At 45.4% G+C, this 21,784-nt stretch overlaps 5 protein-coding genes across 15 annotated transcripts; 2 read left to right on the top strand and 3 right to left on the bottom strand.

Moving 5' to 3' along the window:
* Positions 1-144: 144 nt before the first annotated feature.
* Positions 145-3,919, top strand: cracr2b (calcium release activated channel regulator 2B). 6 transcript variants are annotated; one of them, XM_061282226.1, is made up of 11 exons: positions 145-233; positions 1,294-1,422; positions 1,549-1,798; positions 1,862-1,973; positions 2,047-2,194; positions 2,305-2,451; positions 2,520-2,610; positions 2,839-2,934; positions 3,004-3,191; positions 3,270-3,341; positions 3,508-3,919. In XM_061282226.1, the coding sequence occupies exons 3-11, from the start codon at positions 1,550-1,552 to the stop codon at positions 3,665-3,667; spliced, it is 1,263 nt and encodes a 420-aa protein (XP_061138210.1). In that variant the 5' UTR covers positions 145-233; positions 1,294-1,422; position 1,549; the 3' UTR covers positions 3,668-3,919. The 6 variants fall into 6 exon arrangements, with proteins under 6 accessions (XP_061138210.1, XP_061138207.1, XP_061138212.1 ...); XM_061282223.1 differs by having other exon boundaries at positions 1,543-1,798; XM_061282228.1 differs by having other exon boundaries at positions 1,543-1,798; positions 3,015-3,191; positions 3,508-3,653.
* A 136-nt stretch (positions 3,920-4,055) lies between these two features.
* Positions 4,056-10,252, top strand: gatd1 (glutamine amidotransferase class 1 domain containing 1). 4 transcript variants are annotated; one of them, XM_061282230.1, is made up of 14 exons: positions 4,056-4,767; positions 5,423-5,507; positions 5,672-5,863; positions 6,382-6,456; positions 6,646-6,666; positions 7,036-7,140; positions 7,199-7,357; positions 7,414-7,500; positions 8,633-8,647; positions 9,197-9,302; positions 9,368-9,475; positions 9,546-9,637; positions 9,710-9,803; positions 9,895-10,252. In XM_061282230.1, exons 2-14 carry the CDS (start codon positions 5,424-5,426, stop codon positions 10,008-10,010), a joined length of 1,254 nt encoding a protein of 417 aa, XP_061138214.1. In that variant the 5' UTR covers positions 4,056-4,767; position 5,423; the 3' UTR covers positions 10,011-10,252. The 4 variants fall into 4 exon arrangements, with proteins under 4 accessions (XP_061138214.1, XP_061138215.1, XP_061138216.1 ...); XM_061282231.1 differs by lacking the exon at positions 6,646-6,666; XM_061282232.1 differs by lacking the exons at positions 6,646-6,666; positions 8,633-8,647; positions 9,197-9,302; ... (2 more) ...; positions 9,710-9,803; positions 9,895-10,252 and adding an exon at positions 7,576-7,870.
* chid1 (chitinase domain containing 1) lies at positions 10,027-13,089 on the bottom strand. The gene is made up of 12 exons (XM_061282234.1): positions 12,706-13,089; positions 12,178-12,321; positions 11,978-12,110; positions 11,865-11,909; positions 11,662-11,768; positions 11,531-11,592; positions 11,369-11,458; positions 11,186-11,287; positions 10,910-11,059; positions 10,769-10,849; positions 10,639-10,678; positions 10,027-10,386 (listed from the first exon to the last, which is right to left on the bottom strand). The coding sequence occupies exons 1-12, from the start codon at positions 12,823-12,825 to the stop codon at positions 10,288-10,290; spliced, it is 1,173 nt and encodes a 390-aa protein (XP_061138218.1). The 5' UTR covers positions 12,826-13,089; the 3' UTR covers positions 10,027-10,287.
* Positions 13,090-13,759: 670 nt separating this feature from the next.
* LOC133156480 (zinc-binding protein A33-like) lies at positions 13,760-16,945 on the bottom strand. Of its 2 annotated transcripts, none has more exons than XM_061282222.1 (6): positions 16,442-16,945; positions 15,900-15,995; positions 15,592-15,822; positions 15,488-15,510; positions 15,294-15,412; positions 13,760-15,041 (listed from the first exon to the last, which is right to left on the bottom strand). In XM_061282222.1, the coding sequence occupies exons 1-6, from the start codon at positions 16,826-16,828 to the stop codon at positions 14,512-14,514; spliced, it is 1,386 nt and encodes a 461-aa protein (XP_061138206.1). In that variant the 5' UTR covers positions 16,829-16,945; the 3' UTR covers positions 13,760-14,511. The 2 variants fall into 2 exon arrangements, with proteins under 2 accessions (XP_061138206.1, XP_061138205.1); XM_061282221.1 differs by having other exon boundaries at positions 13,760-15,068; positions 16,442-16,944.
* Positions 16,946-18,156: 1,211 nt separating this feature from the next.
* On the bottom strand, positions 18,157-21,539 carry ddb2 (damage-specific DNA binding protein 2). 2 transcript variants are annotated; one of them, XM_061282220.1, is made up of 10 exons: positions 21,237-21,539; positions 21,064-21,152; positions 20,708-20,899; positions 20,492-20,637; positions 19,785-19,884; positions 19,530-19,707; positions 19,300-19,445; positions 19,037-19,192; positions 18,569-18,614; positions 18,157-18,499 (listed from the first exon to the last, which is right to left on the bottom strand). In XM_061282220.1, exons 1-10 carry the CDS (start codon positions 21,373-21,375, stop codon positions 18,273-18,275), a joined length of 1,419 nt encoding a protein of 472 aa, XP_061138204.1. In that variant the 5' UTR covers positions 21,376-21,539; the 3' UTR covers positions 18,157-18,272. The 2 variants fall into 2 exon arrangements, with proteins under 2 accessions (XP_061138204.1, XP_061138203.1); XM_061282219.1 differs by lacking the exon at positions 20,492-20,637 and adding an exon at positions 19,997-20,163.
* Positions 21,540-21,784: the final 245 nt, after the last annotated feature.

Here is a 21,784-nt window from a genome sequence, read left to right as displayed (position 1 = left end):
ATTTAGAATAAATGAGATTTATTTGTGATATCACACAAAAATACCTGAAAAGAGGCACAGATATTTGTGCTGCCCGCTAAAAAACACTTTACGGTAAAAGCCAAATGCGCGGCAATGGTATCTACTGCCATCTATGGGCCACAAGCAGTACTCGCCAGGTTAGCTCCGAGAAGTCAGTGATCGAAGGTAGTGGACACCTGCGTCCGTCCGTCCGTCCGTCCAGCACGCTGTCGGTATGTCAATATTGGACTTTTTTCCACTTGTCTTAAATGATACTCTTTAGTCTACCTGCATTATTTGAGGATATTTCCAATTAATATTCATATTTCCACCACACTTTAAGCGTGTTTTGTATATTATTATTATTTGAAACACTGTGTATATTATGGCAAGTTTGTTTTGGTTAGCTTGTTTAGCTAACGTCACTGAGCATCAGAATGGCAGCTGTTTGGTTTTGACGCTTGAAATAAGATGGTCTTGGACATTTTCAACCTGCTCAAAACATAGAGTAAATGAAAGTTATTTTGTTACAAGTGTTATTGTATTAACCGTAATCCCTTTCTGTGAGAAAACAACTGACAAAGTTCCCCTGCCTGTACTCTAAAAGCCTCCATAAACTGTTGACATAGTTTTTACGATGGAATTTATCTTATCACTTGTGTTGGGAGAAAGCCATGAAGGCTTCATAGATTATTTTCCAGCGTTCTACCAGGAGTCACTCTCTAAATATTTATTTTTTTTATGGATAAGGGAACACCATTGTTTGGAGAGGGTTCTTACGTTGTCACATTCGACATGTAGTATCTAAAGTCATTAGAATAATAAATCCCTCAGGGGAATTTGAGATTGTATGACGTATTTAAAATGGTAATTATAAGTGATTAACGACCTTGGGAGAGTATTTGCCTGCAGTTGTGGTAGTTGTAAGTTGGTAACCATGCAAATGTGTACAAACTGTGTTTTGCATCTCCTCACTGCGGGCTATCCACCCTGCTCTTCAAGTACAAACAAAGTCGGACGGCTCCATCCTGTTCCTTACTTCTTATATCGCCCGTATTGGGCTTGGTTTGTTTATAGTGTATCGTCACTGCTGTAAGCCGTACCTTTCTGTTATGGAAACCTTTTTGGAGTCTTGTAATTGGCCCTATGATGTGCATGAGTATAAATGACACTTTGAGTGATCGTTATTTCCCAACAGCCTGTTTCCGAAGGAGTCCCGTTCAAGTTTGATTAGAATCTATTAAAATAATGTTCTAATAATTTTCGGATTATGACATGGAGTCATGTTTACAGTGCAGACGTGAGTGAAGACAAGTTTGACAGAGCAGCTGGAGATAATGCGCGTGTTCCCAGCAGAGCTTCTTGTTTGACAAGGGAGGGAGAACCTGTGAGCTAAGCTGCTGCTGCAGCAGCAACAAAAAAGTGAGTACAACTGTTACTATGGATCAGCCACCTTGTTGAAACTGAAATAAACGAATGATTAAAGCAAAGGCGGTTTGATGCTCACGTGCTGATCGACTCATTTTTCTTTTCCGGCATAAGCTACAGTATGTCCAAGTGGCTGAGTGATGGGGAAGTGCTGGAAGGTCAAGGCAGTGGCGAGGCTGTACCTGTAAGCCCACGACCTCAGAGTCTGTCACCAGGGACCCCCCGACTGAGCAAGGGTCGCAGCCCAGTCGGTTCTCCCACCCTGAGAAAGGCAGCAAGCCCGCAGTCCGAGACCATGGGCAAGGCCAAGCAGCTGTTTGCGTTGTGCGACAAAGAGGGCAAAGGCTTCATCACAAAGCGCGACATGCAGGTGAGTGCGGCACAACGGAAGGCAACTCCTCATGGTCAATCTCCGTCCGCATCCTTTCCTCAGAGGCTCCAGATGGAGCTGCCTCTGTCGCCTGAACAGCTCGAGAGCGTTTTCGATAGTCTGGACCGCCAGTGCAATGGCTTCGTTACACCACTGGAGTTCAGCGCAGGACTTGGTGCGCATGCTGCACTCTGGCATGACAGTTCTGGGGGAATATGGCGCTCAAACAAGTGTCTTGCTTGGTGCAGGTGAGCTGATGGGGACAAAAGACACAGTGGAGCAGAGCCAAGAGCTCGCAGGGAAAGAGACGGACCAGGCAGACTGGTCGGAGGATGCTGCTACAATGAGACTTAGCGACATACTGAACGAGCTGGGGATTGACAAAGTCTCGGACAGGTGGGAACGCCATTTTAATCACGTGTGTTAGTTACGGTACCAAACTCACAACGACGCTGTTGTGACGACAATCTTGTGAAGTGCCACTTTGTTTTGCTGTTGTGTGTCAGTCAACAGGAGCTTTGTTCTCTGTGGTGTGAGTTGCAGAGAGAGCAGCCAGAGCTGCTCAAGCTCCTGGAAGGCATCTTGCTGCACGCCGTCACACACCTGCAAGATTCCATCAGCGAGAGAGACAGCCTGGAACAAGCGTTGCGCAGGTGCCACACAAATACGTTTGCTCACGTTGTGCTTTGTGGCGGACTTTTAACATTCCCTGCAACTTTAGACGGGAGAGTGAGCACCATCAATTTGTTCGCTCCATATATGAGGAGATGGAAAGCCAAATCCGAGAGGAACGGGAGAAACGCCTGGCTCAGGTACAGATGAGGCTGTGTTAAAAATGTTAATGCGTTCCAAAGTCAACATAACTCTGCCCTTTTGATCGTATTTATTCACTCAAACGGGCACGAGAGAAGAACACAAATAGCAAAAGGCGACGTCACGAAAAGTCGACTCGGATCATTCTCGGCAAATGGATGGAAAGAAAACAACGGGTGTCCACAACAGGGAACATTATTTTCACCATGGAATTCAATTGAAAACAGGAGAGCATCAAAGAAAAGCAGAGAGGCATCCAAATTGAGGAAGAGTTGAAGTTGCGTGACCACGAGTTGGAGATAACCTTGAGCAGACAGAAACAGGTTGGTAGCGACGGTCTCGCTGATCCTCCTGCTGGGAAAGCCCTCAAGAGAATTTGTCTTTGCACCAAGCTGGAGAGCAGAATGCAACAGCTGGTCTACGAACAGGCAAACATCAAGCAACAGAACCAGGAGCTGCGCAGCCTCAACGTTCAGCTGCGAGAGCAGGCGGAGCGGAGCAGCCGGCAGCTGCAGGCTGCCGTGCTTCAGTTGACCCAGCTGCAGCTCAGCGCCGCCCAGGAGCAAGTGGACAGACAGCAGTAAGCCGACATTTAGGACTCTTACCGTAGAACATTTCAGTCAAATCTTATCTTTGAGCATTTCTTGTCTCACCACAGAAATGTGACTCACGTGTCACGAAACATACAGAAAGAGAAGGAGAGTCTCCTGAGGCAACTTGGTTTGTTGAGGTAAATCAAATGAAAGGGAGCCAAATTGGACCCACAGCGCAATAAGTACACCTTTGTTGTATGAACACGACCGACGCAACATTTTGCGAGGAGGCCTGGTGTCACTCTTGCGCTTGCTCCTTTTTAACATAAGTTCGAATGTCAGGCAAATGCTTCTTCTCCGCAGGGATATGAATAAAAGACTGCGAGACGACAAAGATGCCCAGCTGACAAAGAAGAGGGTTAGTCATCCATGCCCGCTCCTTTCTCCCCTGCCTCTAACCTATGACCTCAGTGAAGACTTTGACACTGCATGGACTCATCAGCGATATTCCACCCTAAGATAAGTGCGGGAACGGCTCGGTGGCTCTTTCCCGTCCGTCTCCCGCTCATCATCGCATTCTGCGGCTTGTTACTCTTTGAATTCCGCTCGACTGATACCTTAGCTTGAAAAGACATTTATCCTGCCTTATGGATGGCTACTATTCATGCCTTGTGCTATATTCAACAAAAGGCAACGTACACCCGGGATCCTTGGATTGAAATGCCGTGGCTTTCAAAATAAAGCAGACTTTGACTTTGTCATCCACCAATTCCAATTCAACGAGTGTCATTTCTTGCACACGCAGCAGAATAAATGTCTGCAGAGCACCGGGTTTGCTTTGTCTCAAGTCGCCCTTTGCGGACGGTGTCAACTCATACCGCTAACGACCTTCCGCTAAACTCCTTTCAGAATCCAAATATGGAAGAAGATTTGCAGAAGAGAGGGTCAGTGGTAGGGCACAACTTTCTACCAGTCTGTGCGGCCCACTGAGGCAGAAAGAAAGCCACTAATTGCGTGTACTCCGCCGAAGCCCGCTGAAGCCATGAGCAGAAAAAAGCAAACCATTCAAAGGCATCATATAGAGTCAATTGCCAAAGGTAGGGAAGACGCTTGCTTGACTTGAATGACAAATTGACTACAGAAGGGAGTCCAAATGTCCTCCTGAGAAAAGTGTGTGGATGGACGTCACTTTTGCTTGATTTCAGAAAGTTGGTTGCCCGGCTCGATGGACAACGTGAAGATAGTCCTTCCCTGACAAAGTGCGCTCTACCAAGACGTTGCTGTGTATAATTAGAAAAGGACAAATGTTTGAAAAAGGTCCAACGGCTTCCGTTTGTCAGTTTGGTCACTTCCCAATTAAAGTTGACTTTACTGTCCAATTTGTACACTTTTACAAGGTCTTAATTGCGTTCGATACAGTTGTGTTGAGCCCACTTGTCCCACCCAGTATGTTTGAGTAGGTTCCCTCCACGCTCCACACTCACTTGATGTGGGAGAGGCCATTGGGGGGGGGGGGCGAACTGGTGTCGGCTGGGCAATCGGACACATGACTTTGACAGCCAGAAGCACAACAGCGGGCTGAGTGGGCTCTTGCAAGGCATTGCCACGGAAATCTTCAATCAGGTGGGACACTTTTGGCCTGGCTTGAGCACTTTTTGCATGACACCGTTGTTCAAACTAAATCTCCAGGAGACTTTTGCATGACCCCCCCCAATGCATGCAGGCATGTGCACTTGGTTTAAGGGCAGGAAGAGTTCTATTTTGGTTTGTTTGTAGGTTTACCACTTCTGAGATGTGAAGTCGTTCATTTTGTAGGGTGTTCTTTTATCTTAAGTAGTGCCGCCTGAGGAGTTAAATTTGGCTTCAGCGCCAGTAGCTATGTTATTGCTGCATGTCACGTGACACAAGCTGTCAAGTATCACATATTTGATTTCATTAGTGAGCTACTCCTGCTCACTCCTTGCAAGTTTGGGAAGTTTCATTCTTCACGTTTACTCAATGAGGAATAGACATCATACAATATTACACTTGAAATAAACTCTTATCACAACTCATTTGATTTCATTGCATGTAATAATTTTTAGTTGCTAGACGGAGACTATTAAATGTTTGCTTCAAAGACACATTAGATCAGATGCTGTACTGGATGTGCACTTTGCATAATAAATATCACAGTGGATCCAATGTCGGCTCTAATAGGCTCTGATGCAAATATTGTTTGAAGCCACCGGTCATTTGTCAAATTTGCCGGTCCTATTATTCTTGAAATGTTTTTCAGAATGGAAACTCGGAGGGAAAACTCCAACAAATGTGGGATCATATGTCTGAAGTACATGCTCCTCATGTTTAACATTCTTTTTTGGGTAAGTTACAAAAGCAATGCGGATATTTGTCATTGAAAACCAGAACACTACACTTCTTTTGGAATTTGTCACAAAAGGAGGATGCAGATAGAAATTTAGTTTGTATTTGGACTTGGTCAAAGAACAACCTCATGACAAATGAATCGAGTGGTTTGTTGCCTCAGGTGGCAGGGGGTGCGGTGTTGGCCGTGGGCGTTTGGACTTTGGTGGAAAAGAGGGACTACATAAGTCTGCTGAACTCCAACTTCTACACAGCATCCGCTTACGTCCTCATTGTCGCCGGGGCCGTTGTGGTCGTCACCGGCATCATCGGATGCTGCGCCACTCTGGGGGAGATGAAGAGGCTTTTGATTGTGGTGAGGCCAAAAAAAAAAAAAAAAAAAAGTTCATTGTCTACACAAAGAATGTCCCGTTGAAGATTCTGCTTCCACCTGCTCATGCTGATCTGGGGTGGCTTTGAAAGTTAAGCCTGAGTCACCTTGTGCAGCTCACTGGAACGGCCCACGCCGAATGGAGCTGCAGTGTGACGTGCCAGGTCACATGGCGCGGGTCCTCAAGAGTTGACATTTTTAGATTTTGGCTAAGGTTAAAGGAATGAGGAGCATGGCAAGCATCCGCGTGAGGCAGACATGCACAGGCAGCCGTACGTGTTGCGTAAACGGAGAAGCAAACCCACCGACTTTAGGACTATGACAACGGGAACAACTTGCTGAAAATATTTCATATCATATGCGAAGACATGTCGGAGCGCGTGTGCTCAGCCGGGAGTTAGCAACCTTTTTGAAAGGCTCCCGCCTTGAGTCAGTCAAACCAATTTCACCAGCACTACAATACGTATGTGATTGACATTTGTCCTTTTCAATATCTCTTGCAGTACTTGGTGCTGTTGCTGTGTGTTTTTCTGCTGGAAGTCATCGCAGGTGTCTTGGCATACATGAAATACCAAGAGGTAAACTCTTACTTTTTTGCGTGTGTTTCTTTGTGCTGTCGGCCCTATAAATCCAAATCCAGCGTGACTGATTATTTTTCAATGCCACTACAAGTTGAGAAGAAGTCAGGTGGTTTTCTCTTTGTCACCATCATTTGAATTGAGCCTTCTCACACATTCCTTCTTTGTTCCCCCCTTTTCCTGCTCCAGTGTTTCCCTTTCTGCCAAAAGGTAATCTGCTGCCACTTGATGTATTTTGCAAGTGCATCTCAATATATTTGAATTTCATAACCAAAAAAAACGTTCAAATATGTCCGTCGTTTCGTGAAAGAGGTGAAAGTCGTCCGTTGTTGATTCTCAAGACACAAAGTGAAATACTTGATGATAGTGTTTTTCATCTTGAGAGTTTCCAATATCAAACAAGAAACAATCAAATGAGCTCAGAAATGAAAACGTTTTTTTGCTTGTAACTAAAGAACCCTCTTAATACATAAATGTCATCTGTGAGATTGTACTTGATCTGTCACAGGTTGATATGAAAGGTCAACTTTAAATGAACTCGTGCCAACGCGCCCGCCGCTTGTGTCATTGTCGTCACAGCTGGATGAGGAGCTGAGGCAAAACTTGAAGGTGACCATGCAGCACAAATACCAACAAGCCGGGGAGGACAGCGTCACACAAGCCGTGGACAAGCTCCATCAAGAGGTGTGGCCATATTGTAGAAGATCTACACACTCCATCTGGTTGAAATGTTCCCTTTCAGTTCCAGTGCTGCGGCAGTAACAGCTCCTCCGACTGGAAAGACAGCATTTGGATCCGGGCCGCCGCGCGAGACGGCCAGCTTGTTCCTGACAGCTGCTGTAAAACACCCAGCAGCCTCTGCGGCATCAGCGAGCATCCCTCCAATGTTTACAAAGCGGAGGTGGGCACACGTGTCTGACACCAATTGACAATCTTCTAAATGTGTTGTGATACCAGGGAGGCTGCGTCATGAAATTGGAGGAGTTCATTCTCAGTCAGCTGTCTATTCTTGGCGCACTGGGCATGGTGATTGCACTTTTACAGGTGAAAAAAAATCCATTTCCATCCAAAAGTATTTTCAGTATTGAACTAACACTTTGTTTGTATCTTGAATTGCAGCTGTTTGGGATGATGTTTACTTGCTGCCTTCATCAAAATCTGAAAAATGATCCCTACTGATGTTGCACTTTTGAAATAGGCTTTCAAATAACAAGCTTGCACTTTTAAAGTTGAGCTGCTGGGCAGCACTTCACGATGGAGAATAAGGATGATGCAGGAAATGCAAGCTTGCTACGCGTTGTGTACTGCTGCTCTTGGTGTGCCGCAAAGTTTAGTTAACTACGTAATATATCGGAAATAGCAACAATAAAACCAATTAGCATGAACATCAATAAAAGGCATTGTATTATTTGAATGCTGCTGTTATGGATTGGTTCATGAGTCACATTTCAAATATTTGAGAGCACAGGTATGGAAATGATGGCCTGTGTGATGTTCTTCATTCCATTCTTTATTCCTTTCTTTATTTAGTCCTGCGTTCATTTTGTGATTTTTTTTCCAATTGCACAATCCTTTTTATTCATTTCTCATTAGTTTCCATTCGAAATAACTGAATTAAAATCGTGAAATGAATGGACTATAGGTTATGTGACTATAGTTACATCAATTAAAAATAACAAATGATTCGCTTTTTGAAATAAAAAAAAAATATTTCAATTCTTTTCAATATTTGTCACGATTCTACCACGTTGTGTGAAAAACGGTATTAACGCCCTCTGGTGAGTATAAGAAAGAATGCAGTTTTTCGATTTAGCAACTCGAGATTTTATTGTGAAGGTCTTCCGGCGGATGTTATGGTCAGCTGACCCTCGCGGAACTTCCTGTTTGACGCGAGCAAATCGACATTTGATTGCGACAACATTATGTCATCGATTTAAGCACAAGCGGGCAAATATAAGATTGGAAAATGTCTGCAAAGCCGACGTGTTTGATTGTGTTGAGTGCCGCTCCTCAAGGTATGTTTGACAAGCTCTTCGTTTTAATTGCAATTATTATTTCAATTGCACTTCATGCATGAATGTTGTAACTTGTGTTTTATTTTCCGTGGTCGCTAGGAGTTTCTGCAAAGTCTTTCCAGCAGTGTTTCAATCTTTGCTCTTCTGTGTTTAACCTCCAGACAGCAACGCCTGGGGTAAGTCTCCTTTTCCTATTTAAAAAAAAAAAATCTGCTCAAACTGGACTCAAATATACAAATTAAAACGTCATATTATATTTATCCTAGATGTATGGCTTCTCTTAATTCTCCTTTAAAAAAAACTACAATGACAATGCTAATTTTAGTCCTGTTTATTTTTTTAATTGTGTTCAACCTTCAACAAATCAAACTAGAAGGTATTCCAGAAGAACACATTGAGCAATGTCACTAACCCAGTGCTTCTCAATTATTTTCTGTTACGCCCCCCCCTAGCAAGAAGAAATCTATTTGCGCCCCCCCCCTCCCCACCGTGACTATCCTAACTTGTCTTGTAAGTCGTAAAATGTTGCACTGTCGCAAACGTGACAGAAGTAACAATGAGAGCGCCACTGCCCCCTGCTGTAGTAAACGCGCAATTACACGTTATTCTAGTACTGCCAAAAAAAAAGCCTGTTCCCCAGGGTCACACGCGCCCCCCCAGGAATAGCACCGCGCCCCACTATTTGAGAAGCACTGCACTAACCTAAGTTGTCTGTTTCATTCAAGGGGAAGCCAATGGATTTTGTCGGGGTGGATGACAGCACCTCCAGGTGGCTGCAGGACTTTAACATGAAACCTTACGCAACTCCTGCCAAACTTGAATCCATCGATGGTGAGAGGCACTACTTTTGTCAATTAGTTTGGCACGCTGTGGTTTATCGATTGATTTTTGAATAGGGGCTCGATACCAGTCTCTGCTCATTCCCGACTGCCCGGGAGCCCCCGTGGACCTGGCCCACAGCGGCTCTCTGCACCGTATTCTCTCCCACTTCATCTCTCAGGAGAGTGAGTCGAGTTGTCAAACTCTTGTGACCAAATAAACGTGTGCATGCTAGTGAAGTGTCGATGTGCGCAGAAGCCGTGTGTGCTGTCGGACAGGGAGTGTCGGCTCTTTGCTCTGCCACCGAGGGGAACCGGTGGCTCTTGGACGGCTACAGTTTGACCGGGGTATGTTCAAGAAGCGGCACGTTGGAAAATTGTGCAATGTCAATTTAAATGTGTTTGTTGCTGCCGCTGAAGCCGTCGGTGTTTGAGCTGGTGCGGAGGCCGGACTTTGCCAACCTGCCTTTAATCGTAGAAGACTTTGTGAAGGACAGCGGTGGCTCATACACAGGCGAGTGCAGCTTCGTCCTAGCCGATGTCTCGATGGCGTATTTTTTTCCAAACTTCTTCGGGAAAACCTTCTATCGAATTTGGTTTCGCAGCGAGCCAAGAGGACGCCGTGCACGTGGTCGCCGACAGACACCTGATAACCGGTCAGAACGTGCAGTCCACCTGGCTTGCCGTCAACAATTTAATTCTGCTTGCTAGCGCCAAGTGAGATGAGCTGAGTCCCATTTGGCATCAAAGATGAATTTATTCTGTGAGCAAACTCGATGCACTTGCACATCAAATCCATCATTTATGCAGCACCTTGTCTCCGTGAAGGTAATACTATCGTATTATTCATACATGTCCTGCTCGACACGCTTCTCCTTTCTTCACGGAACTTCACCCATTGATGTATTTGCAGTAACTTTGCATTTTCTCTGTCCCAATCAACCATTAAATCCTTTCAGCAGCTTTGTGCTACAATTAACAATCCATGAGCTGAGGGCTCAAAGGAGGTCATAGAAGTAGTCCAGTCCTTGTCCCAGTTCCCACAAGGAGATTCCAGTCCCCAGTTTTTTAGCCAGAGCGATCCTCACATACAGCGACTGGAAAGTTAGAGTATCCGATTCAACATAGAACCATGACCACAAATTGGAATGAACATTCAGAAAGTACCGTAATTTTCAGACTACAAGTCACGTTTTTTTTTCATAGTTTGGGTGGGGGGGCGACTTATACTCAGGAGCGACTTATATACATATATATGTTTTTTTTTTCACTTTTTTGGGCATTTTATGGCTGGTGCGACTTATAGTCCGAAAATTACGGTAATCAAAGTATATTTCATCAAGTTTTACCTTCAATGACGGATAGTACACCACATGTTTTACTCCGTCGCTTTGGAAACAAAGAAAGGGCAGATCAGTCCGAGTGTCGGGATGGAAGTCAAGCGTGACTCATCGGAAAATGACAGCCCTACTTACTTACCTCTTGTAGGTAAAATGGTGCTCTCCGTTGAAGTCATCCCAGACGATTTTGGGCTTGTGTTCCCACAAAAGGTCGATGTACCTGCCAACGGTTGCGCATGAACACTTCATCCCAATAAAAGACAAGTAGGATGCCGCTCACCTCCCCCCAAGAAGGGGCTCTGTTTTCTGGCTCCCAAAGTCCAGGCCGTATAAATTGAGCCCAAGCAGAATTTTGGACCTCCACTCTTTCTTGGGGGCCAGCTGCATGATGCAGTCGTTCACCCACGACAAGGGGGAACTCGGGCCCGCCCTGACGACAGACAGACACCATCAATTTATTTGGCTAGTACTGCGACTGGTCACCATTTTCTCATTGACTCCAACTAAATTCTTTTAGAATTCCAGCTAGGATCACCATCGATCCCATTATCCTTACTTGGGACCGCTGGAGTAGTCGTACGTCATGAGGCTGAAGCCGTCCACTATTGGGGCAAGTTGCTCAAACTCTTTCCTGTCGAACATGCCGGGCTGGCCGGCGCTAATCGGGGCACAAATTCCACACGCGGTGGGTCAGCACGGTCACGGCGGACGTTGAACTCGTCCGGCGAGCTTCACTTACCTCGTCACGGCAGGGGGAATGACAAGGATGCAATTGAATCGGTTGGCCTTCAACGTTTCGCACGTGTGCGTCACCAAATGCACCAGTTCCCTGTTGGACACACATTGGGCCATTTTGCTGCCATTCCCAAGTTCAAAAGCTCTCGCCCCATGATGGACTCACTGCCTTTTGTTGCCTGCCAGCTGGCTCCACAGCTCCAAGGTGAAGCCATCAAATCCCTCCGCCTGCAGTAGCAGACAAAAAACACAAGGTCCACCTGGTGGTCAACTGCAGTGGACTCTGCGCTAGTTTACCTTTGCAACCTCCACCAGCTCCATTCCCAGCTCCTCAATCTCATCTTCACTGGACAGCACGCTCATGTAGTCCTGATAGGACCAGCCGTCAAACAGCAGCCTGGGCACTGGCCACAAAACAACACTGCGTCTTTATCTGGGGCAAAGGCAAGCAGGCAGACAGGCAGGCAGGCCTAGGCCTCGATCTGCTCTGCCGTACTCACCGATCTTCACTTGATTGTTGGACTTGCGCACCGCTTGGACCCAGCCTGGAAAGATGCAAGCATTTCATCAGATCAAAACGACGAAAGAAAAGAAGAAAGAGCCAGCCGTGTACTCGTGTCATGGTCGTGAAGCCCGGTGACTTCGAAGCGCTCGCTCCCTCGTCGGCGAAGTTGAAGCCACACCGGAGACACCGAGGTCAGTTTGGGACCAAACAGCTTGGCGATGTCATAACCGTGGGAATTCCACTATGGAGAGAGCGTATTTTACATCAGGGAATTATTGCGAGGGAAGGTCTCATTGCTCAAGACTTACGGGTGTGACATAACCAATCACTTGTCCTTTAAAAGTCTTCCGGATGTGCGTCCAATATCTTTTCTCTTCCCTCACGACATCCTTCCAATGAACCGATGTTTTCACCAGTCCCCTCTCCAACACGCTCTCTGATGCTGGGGACGACTGGGGACACACCAACCGACAATCCAGTTAAACCACAAATGTGGCGTCATCCCCAAAAAGGTTGAATTTGCCGACGTCAGCGGTAAATCTATAAAAACAATCCTCTTAAAACCAGAGTCTACTTCATTTGGAAAAATGCTGAATTCTAAGTGCGCATGCGTAGATTCACCATTCAACATTACATAGTAAAAACAAACCAAACAAAAAAGCGACGGTTCAGACATTTGACACTTTGTTGTTGCCGTACACTGCTTGGCGGAAGAACACGTGCTTACTTCGTGCCTTTGAAATGTTTTGGCAAATAATGTCGACTTTTTCATTCCATTCGAAAGCAACGCGCGCCGCTCCTCCAAGTGTGATGTGAACAAGGTAAACGTTCCTCACCTCATTTTCGCGTTCAACTTTGTGCGACTTCTTCAAATCCGTTTTGGAGAGTGTCCCGCACACCAAAGAGATGCAGCAGTAGGACACCGCGACAACGGACACGACGAACCTTCTTCTCATTTTCAAATTTCAAAAGCAAATTGATTAGGGAGTTTCGAAAAATGGCGCCTATGCGGGGTTGTGTCGTGAACAGCAACAGGACATTCCCGAGTGGGCGTTCAACGAATGAGCAAAAAAGCTGCCCAATTCGGGTACCTACCAAAAAAAATATATATATATAAAAATCTAGCAATTAAAAAGATCAGCAATTATCGGGAACAAATTCGCCTCCGTGATGTCAACACGGCTCGCTCAGTCACTTCCGCCTTTCACTGTTTCAGAATAAAACTCGTGTGAGTCGAACGAGTCCTTCCAGTTAGCCAACCGGTTTGCTGTGTTTCCTTGCTATTGATAATAGTTGAAAGGAAAATCGTGATTTTTAATCCATATTTTTTTTTAGTTTGAAATTCTGAATTGTTTCCCCATAAACTATATTATCATTTTTCTTCTCATAATTCCACCACACTGGACGCCTCCCTACTGGTGTGAGATTAATACTTGATAGAAGATCAGAATTTTTAAAAGCATCTTTTTTAAGTTTGACATTTTGAATTGTAACCCCATAAACGATATAATCCTTTTTTTCTCTCTCATTATTTCTTCCTCATAATTGCACCACATTGGACTCCAATGCCGGTTCTGAGGTTTTGTGTTCAGGTTTTCTCCAGGTACGGTGACTTTGTGTCTTGGCATGTGAAGAAATTGACAATTATTTGTTATTATAATAAATTGACTATAAAAATAAATCAAGCCTCTTTTGGCAGTCAGACTGTCGGTTTGGACCGGTGCCATCACATTGCCGAGCCGCGCTAAAAATGACCAAGTGTTTTCCAACAGAGTCTCAAAGGCCACCATGACGGCATACATGACTTGATCTTCAGCAGACAAAAATGAAAACAAAGTAACCAATGAAATGTTCATCACGACGTCCAAGAACAAATATGACACGACGCAATTCATGATTTCAAAATCCATTTTTATTGGTGAACATATAACGAGCGTATATTTTTCCGAAAACCAAAATGTCTCGCGTTTGAATTGTAAAACATTTAGCTGGCTAATGTATTTGATTGCACTCCACAGTGGGAATCAAAACCACAAGCATGCTAATAGACACGTCCAAGAAACGAGTCTGGCATGATTTACAACATTGTGATAGCTGTTGACAGCAATCCAGGTCTGACAATGCTGAGGGAGGCTTTTCTTTTGCAACTTGTATTTTCACATTCAGCGCAGTGTCTGTGTGCGTGCGGTTGAACCGCCGCATCATTTTTTCCCATCCTCCCTCCCATTGGTTGAGCAGAGCAGAACTTGTTTCAGCCAAGTTTGACGAGCAAAGCACTTGTGTAATGAGCTGTACATGAAATTGGAATCATCGGCATCTTGTAGATATGGTCAGAGTTCCATCCCGACTCCAGCTTTCATGTGTGGAGTCTCCCCGTGGCTGTGTGGGTTTCCTCTGGGTTCTTTCCATGTTCCCCAAAAACATGCATGGTTGGCTGATAGACCAATCCAAATTGCCTGTATGGATAGATGGATCAGTGGATGGATTCCAGATCAGCAGACATGGATGGGCAGATGGCTGGATTGATATATGGATGTATTGATGGATGGAGGGAGGGAGGGAGAGAGGGATACATGGTTGATGATGATTTAAAAGCGATGATGGAGGGATGGCTGGATGAATGTACAGAGGGAAGACTGTCTTCACTTATCTAAGATGGCCAGTCTGACGGTCTGAGGACAGACGGTGAGGGGGAAGGATCCGCTGCCCTCGTCATGAATCCCGGTGGAGAAATAGGGGAAGATCCTCTCGGTGAACTTGTCTTTAAAGATGAAAATAATCTTTCCATCCGCAGCGTTGATGAACACCACCTTCCCTTTGTCGTAGTCCAGCTCCACCGTAATCCTGTTGGCCTTACACTTCCAGTCCAGTTTGGTGCGAGGCGAAGTCTGAGCCCACAGGACCTCCCCTATAATCCCTCCGATGATCCAGACCCCTTCGGACGGCTTGAGAGACATGGCCCCCTTCCTTTGGATGGACTCTCGGACCACGCCGATGTACCAGTCTTTCCCCTGACTCACATCCACCGTCCAGCTATGTTTCCCGGACACAAAGCCGCCGGCTCCCAGCACGCACACCCCGCCCGTGCAGCGTTCCGGATTGTCCGGGAGCGTCCGCTGACTGCTGTACTGGACGCAGGTCAACTCCTCGGAAATCTCCAAGTTGGCCTGGGCTGTGTTTGGATCCAAGGCGATGGGCGCTGGATGATTTTCAAAAGGCCAAACCAACAAATAGATGCATTCATACTTTGCTGTGAGGAAAGTTCCTCCAGGGTTTATCAGAGTTAGCTCATTTTGGTGGACAACATGGCAAGGGTTAAGGTTCAAACTCACAACCTTCAGGTTACTCTACCCCGTGAGCCATGTCAACGATGAACTATGTTAGCCATTGTTCCGATTTGTGTTTCCCCATTTGATTGACTCACCACATTTCACGAGGCCCTCCATCTTCTTCCATACGCGAAATTTAAGTGACGCCTGATGCGCGGCGCAGTTGATCAAGATGTCTCGGATGATTTCCGGTTCTCTGATATTGCATTTGAGCCTACCGAAACAAAAAGAGTCATCACGTGGACTATGGAAGCACAGCAACATGTGTCGGGCACTTGGCCGCACTCACTTCTTTTTGGTGTCTTTGTAATCCTGCGGAGGAAAGACGAGACATTTGAAACCACAATGAAGTGTTTTGAGGAAAAAAAACAGTTTCAGTGCGTTTGTGCGTACCAACAAGAAGGCTAAATGCTGTCCCTTCAGTCTTGTCTCTGTGCAGCTGATGACCGCCGCCAGGCTCTTGATCTGGTTCTCAATGGAATCCAACTTGAGGCTCATCACTTTGACCTTCACTTCCACTTCCTGTGCCAGCGCCTGGAGTCTGGACTCTTCCTCATTGAAAAGGAACAAGTGCAACTTTTGGAACTCCTCCCTGATAGTTCGGTTGTTTTCGTCCGCTTGCGTCTGTAAAGAGATGGCGGCGGCGGCGGCGTTAAAACGTGAACATCAAAGGGAACAAGTGTGTGTGCTGTAATGGCAACCTGTATAAATGTTCTGGTCCTTTCCCAGCTCTCTCTCGTCTTGTTCAGAGTCCGCAGCGTCTTCTTGAGAGACTCCAGCTTGCCTGATATTTCTTCCTGACATATTCACACAAACAGGACATTTGTTTATCTTTCAGTACACTCTTCTTCTTCGTCATACATGGCTTTCGGGTGGTAATAGTTTTTGTCACTTTTCGTTTTAGCCGGTTTGGCAATTTTGAAATTGACGTTTCAATGAGTGATCCATCGTCCAATTATAGGAAGATGCCATTTTCCCTCACTTTCATTCCATGATGTTTATAACATGAGCGCTGCAAATAGCTGTGATTTTCCAAAAGAATGGAATCCAATCTGAATTTTTGTCACTCTTCCAGCCTCTCTGTTTCGACCTGCTGCTGACACTGCGACACGGAGCACATCCCGAATTTCAAAGGTGAGCTCCTCTCGATCAAACGTCATTACAAAGAAGACCATACGTTTGCAATCGATTCCATCGTCCCTAACTTTCGGCCTAATTCCGCGTGCGACATTCTATTTTGTACCTTCTTCTGCTTGGCGGCTTCATCCAGCGGACAGCACTCGTGGATCTTGTGCTGTTTGGACATTTGGCACAGCAGGCAAATGGGCTCCTCGTCATTCTGACAATAAATGCTCAGCTTCTCCTCGTGAAGCACGCAGCGGTCTCCCCTCACGTTCTGCGTGTGGTACTGATCCGCTGCGATCTTCAGCGCCAAATTGATGGGAGGCCTTTTGGGAGTGCAGACGGCCTGACACACCGGACACTCTTGACATTTTTTCCATTCCCAGAACTGTTGCAGGCAAAGTTTGCAAACGTTATGTCCGCACTGGAGAAGAACCGGGTAGCAGTAGATTTCCGTACACTGAGGACAAATGAGGTCCTCTCTGGAGATGACGCTGTGGGTTGCCATGACTTTGAAGATGGACGCTCATGTGAGCCAAGTGCGGGTCTTCACTGCTCTTCAGGTGCGCTCGACACTCACTCATAGCTCACTCCTCGCACACGCTCGTAGCGTCAATGCTGGCAAACTCGTCAAACCGGTTCGATGCAAGTTCAGATATAGACGACAACGCAAATTAACTCATGCCTGCTGCTTGGGAACAATGGCTGTAATTTGGAACAAAAATACACTAATGACACAAATGTACATTCAAATGATAGATTATACAAAAATCTGTACATTATGTACAACATGTACATTATTTTTATTATTTGAATCAAATACACGGAAAATTAAGAAAAGGAGATACTAAAATCTGTGTTGAGTGAAAGCCCCCCCGCAGATCACAACAAAAAGACAAGAACCATCACCGTAATTTTCGGACTATAAGTCGCACCGGAGTATAAGTCTCACCACCCATAAAATGCCCAAAAAAGTGAAAAAAAACCCCATATATATGTATATAAGTCGCTCCTGAGTATAAGTCGCCCCCCCACCCAAACTATGAAAAAAAAAACGCGACTTATAGTCCGAAAATTACGGTACAGTAAAACAAGCTAAATTAAAATTGAAAAAAAAATTGCTTTCTTTGTGTGACATGCAACGCTAAAAAAATAGACCAATGAGTCAATAAAAGCAGCAGTGACAAAAGTAGAAAGAAATATCGTGAGAAACTCGTAGGAAATGTACAAGAGCACAAAATAAAAGCAGCAAAATGAAATTCAATAGAGTCAGATAGAAAACATCTTTTAGCATCATCTTTTTTCTGCTCTTTGGCAATATGTTTACAAACATTGACATGTGTACAGTAAGTCACATTTCCCCCAAACTGAAATGCAATGAAATTCTTCCAGAAGACGTTGCCAACATTTCATTGTGATGAGTGCATGAAAAAGGGAAAAAAAAAAAAAAAATCCTTCCTCAAGAGGTGTTTTCCCGCACACAGTTGAAATTACGATGATGACTCACTCATCCGTTGACAGCTTTGCGTTGGTTCGCTCGGTTGGTCGGTTGGCAAGCAATCCGGGCTTTAACAAAGCACCTCTCAACCAGGAAAGGCTCAAATCATCCACCAGGCCTTTGTCAGTCTATTTCTGCCACTTTATCGACGTCGATCCATTCATTTCTTATGGGCTCTTATAGGATTGGAACATAACGTGACGCTCCAGGAATTGGCTCTTGCCTTTTTCTCGAGAAGCCAAAATGACGCCAAAATTAGCTCATACGTGAGACTTAATAGACTTCATGTCACGTTTGTTTTGGTTTTTCTCATAGGAAATATGAAAAGGGAACACAAGTAAACAATAACACTTTATTACAGTTGAGTAGAAAACAACAACATCTGCAAAATGTTGAATTAAAAACACATAAGAGGAAGTAAGCAAAATATATCCTCCACAGGCTGCAGTGCACTTCACTGTTTTCTTGTGCGCTTCGTGCACTTAGTCTTGGTGGTCGTTTGGGCCGAAAGGCCTTTTTTCTTGAGCTTGCTCGGCTCCACGCCACTTCTCCTGCTTCTGGTGGGCCGCTGCTGATGACCCCTTATCGCTCGCCCGGCGGCCGAGGTAGATGTTTCCTCTTGCGGCCTGTTGTCGTCGGCGAACAATGATTCGTCTTGGTCCCAAACTACCACTGTTACACCTGTGCCGCAGACACGGGGCTTTTCAGAGCATCCAAAGCAAAAACCTTGCCCTTTATCTATCACCTTACCCATTCCAGAGCCAATCACATCTCCCATTGGATTGAATTTATTGATCTGAAAAACATGAATACTTCTTGAGTACATATTTACCTTCCACACCACAATGGACTTGAATCTGTTGGTTTTTTTTTTTTCTTTATACATGTGATTTTAAAATTTAATTAAAAAGTAAATCGAGCTGAAAAAAAAAAAGAGTTCATGCAGGGTGAGGCATCGACAAGAAAAATTTGGCTGTGTTGATAATTACATGATGATGATGCCAAATAGAAAGCCCCTTTGCACGATGCCAGTAAAAGGTGTTCCAAAGCACTGCAATTATCGTTCCGTCATAGCGTGCGCTCTCAAACGCCGACTGTAGCGTGTAATGCTTGCGGCAAGTATTTGGACGAGGGCAAAATTGGAGCAGTCGCGCTTAGTGAATAAGAAATCCTTCGGGAAATTTGGTCGGCAAATCGACTGCGCTTGGTTCTACTCACAGATTTGATTCCTCCAACATTGGGATCGTACAATTGGCACACAAGTTCTGCTGTGTTGGAATCAAAGATGTCAATAGTTCTCTGGTCGTCCTGACAGATCCTGTCATCAGGGTAACGACCCACCACAATGAGGTCATACACAGGATGCCACGTAGCCTGTGGAAACGTTGACAAAACCAGTTTGGCTGGGTACTTTTTTTTTTTTTTTTGCTTCCCCCGACTCGGATCAGGCATGAATTCTTGGACTTTATGAGACAACCAACCTTGATGGGTGTGATGTGTTGGAAATGTCTATGTGGATGCTGGATGATTTGTTGAGGCTTGGCCCAATCGGAGGATGAATACACACGGATCTCGTTGTACTGATCGGTCGTGAGCAACTTGGAGCAGTCCGAGGGATGGAAATAGGCTGTGAAGATGCAAGAAAGGATCATGCGCAGGGATGTTAAAAAAATAAATAAAAAATCCCTTGCATGTGAATTTGTCAGAAGACCTGAGTTGATAGCCTTCTCGTGAGGCATGTCATGAAGAAAGCTCTTCTTGTCCTTCATGTTTCTCAGGTCCCACAGCTTCACTGTGTGGTCCACTGACGCCGTCGCAAGCAGCCAATCACAGCGTGGGTTGAACTCTGCGTGGGTCACTTTGGCTTTGTGTAATTTATTACTGAAAATCTGCAATATTGAAAGAAAACAAAAAGTATGATTGTAAAAATGGTGAAAGGGAAAAAAAAAAAAAAGGGCTGACATACCTTCTGGCCATCTAAACCCAGCAGCAGTAGATTTCCAACGTTGTCTCCAGTCACAAGCATCTGGCGGCTGATGGAGACGTCCACACAGCAGTACCAGAAACTGGGAGTAGAATGTTGACTCGTCAAATGATGCCTGTATTCAACTGTTCCCAAAATATCTTAGCTAAATGAGGGCTGGCATTTTCCATCAGTCTTCTCCGCACTTTTCTCACCATACGTTGTGGTGTTCGTGGCCACAATCTTCCGTTCTGGATAAAATGGTGGCTGTGAGGCCTTCAAAGCTCTGCAGGGTCAGCGTGCCCTCACCAGAGGCCACGTACACCCTGGAAAGATCGCTGGGACAAAACTTCATCCCTCCGATGAAGTCTCCGGCGCCATTCTACGCGCACAAACACAAACGTTGGGCAGGACGTATTATGGAAAGATGTCTTCTGCCTCACTTCTGTTTAGTTGAGACTGTTACAGACAAGGTCACCAGAATGAGCTTCTGATTACTGGCTTTTTTTTTTTTGGATGGAGGGGAGGCAGCGTGTTTGGGATTGGCTGCTATGCAAATGACTGAATCTCTCTCTCTCTCTCTCTATGGGGGGTGCATTCTGTCTCCTTGAGACAAAAAGGACCACTTCTGAAGAAGACTGATGGAAAAAAAAACCTTCATGACCCTCGCTGCGTGCGCTTGATCCAATACAAGCAGACTGTGGTCTTACTTGAAGGTATCTGTGCAGGCAAACACTGTGAGAGTGGTCCCATTGAAATCTCTGAGGGACGTCGTACCCCCCATAGATGAGGTGAACAGCTGAGTGGGCTTAAAAGGGTTCAACCTCATATCTGTTACCGAGTCTCCGGCCCCCATCTGAACAGAGACGCAGCAACGGGGCTATCAAGCCGAGCCAAGCCCAAGCGCTCGCTGAGAGCGAGCTCACCCCTCTGATGAACATCTTCTGCTCGCGGAGCTTGAAGTCCCACATCTCGATGTCGCCACCCTTGGAGCCCACTACCAATGTGCTGGGATTGGTGGGATGCCACTCCAGGCAGGTGACTCGCCGGTCGAAGGGAAGCTTTGATGCGTGGTAATGGTACGAAGAGAGCGAGCGGACAAAAGGCTCTTGGAGACACTGAAAATGAAAGTTTCCCAACATATCATGTGACTGACAGCGGCCCAGTTAACTGTGTACTATGCTCCTCAAATGAAGTGGTTGCATCCATGATAAAAAGAGGTTCTCTCACTCCTACTAACCCAAACGACAACTTGTATTTGAATTTGACAGCAGCGCCTTACCTGTCTCATTTGAGTCTGAACACTTTGTCCCAAAGTGTGCTTGTAGATGTAGTGGAGTATGCTTCCATGTGCACTTTTCTTCTGAATCCCTGTGGAATTGAAAGAGAGGAGACCTCGTCAACACAGACACCAGCAGACAGACAATAGCAAGCACAGGAAATGAATGCAGCCACCTTTTTTGCACGCTTCTGCATCCTTCTTGTCCCGTAGTTTAGCCGACAAAGTGGAACCGGAGTTCTCCCCACCAGCTCTTTGCTCCACCTGTGGCTTTTTGGATTTGAGGCCATCCGATTTGGAGGCTTTGCTTTTCATCGCGGAGCCTGCAAAAACGAAAGGCAAATGTGTTAAACATGCATCACAGACACTGTGATGGTTCGCGACTGCATGCTGTGGCAGCTGAGCAAAAAGACCACTAGCGTTTCCATAACACACGTGACGTCAGAACGTGGCTCTTTTGTAACTTGTATTTCTCTTGTTTCACCACAGGTGGCGGTGTTTCAATCAAGCAGCATGTCAAGTGAAAGCGGCGTTTATGTTTAGTCGTTAATGCGAGATAAATAATCCATGTATATTTACAATCATCACCAGCCAAATGAAATCTGATTGAAATTTTATTAGATAATAAAAGACGTGAAGCAATAAAGCGCTATTACGGTTTGAATCAATTTGGAACGTTAATGCTCGAAAGCGAGTTAGAATAGAATAGAATAGATCTTTATTT

Source organism: Syngnathus typhle, linkage group LG7 (genome assembly GCF_033458585.1).
Source record: "Syngnathus typhle isolate RoL2023-S1 ecotype Sweden linkage group LG7, RoL_Styp_1.0, whole genome shotgun sequence".
Classification (NCBI taxonomy): Eukaryota; Metazoa; Chordata; class Actinopteri; order Syngnathiformes; family Syngnathidae; genus Syngnathus; species Syngnathus typhle.
The sequence above is the reverse complement of the archived record's forward strand: the minus strand, read 5'-3'. Positions and strand labels throughout refer to the sequence as shown.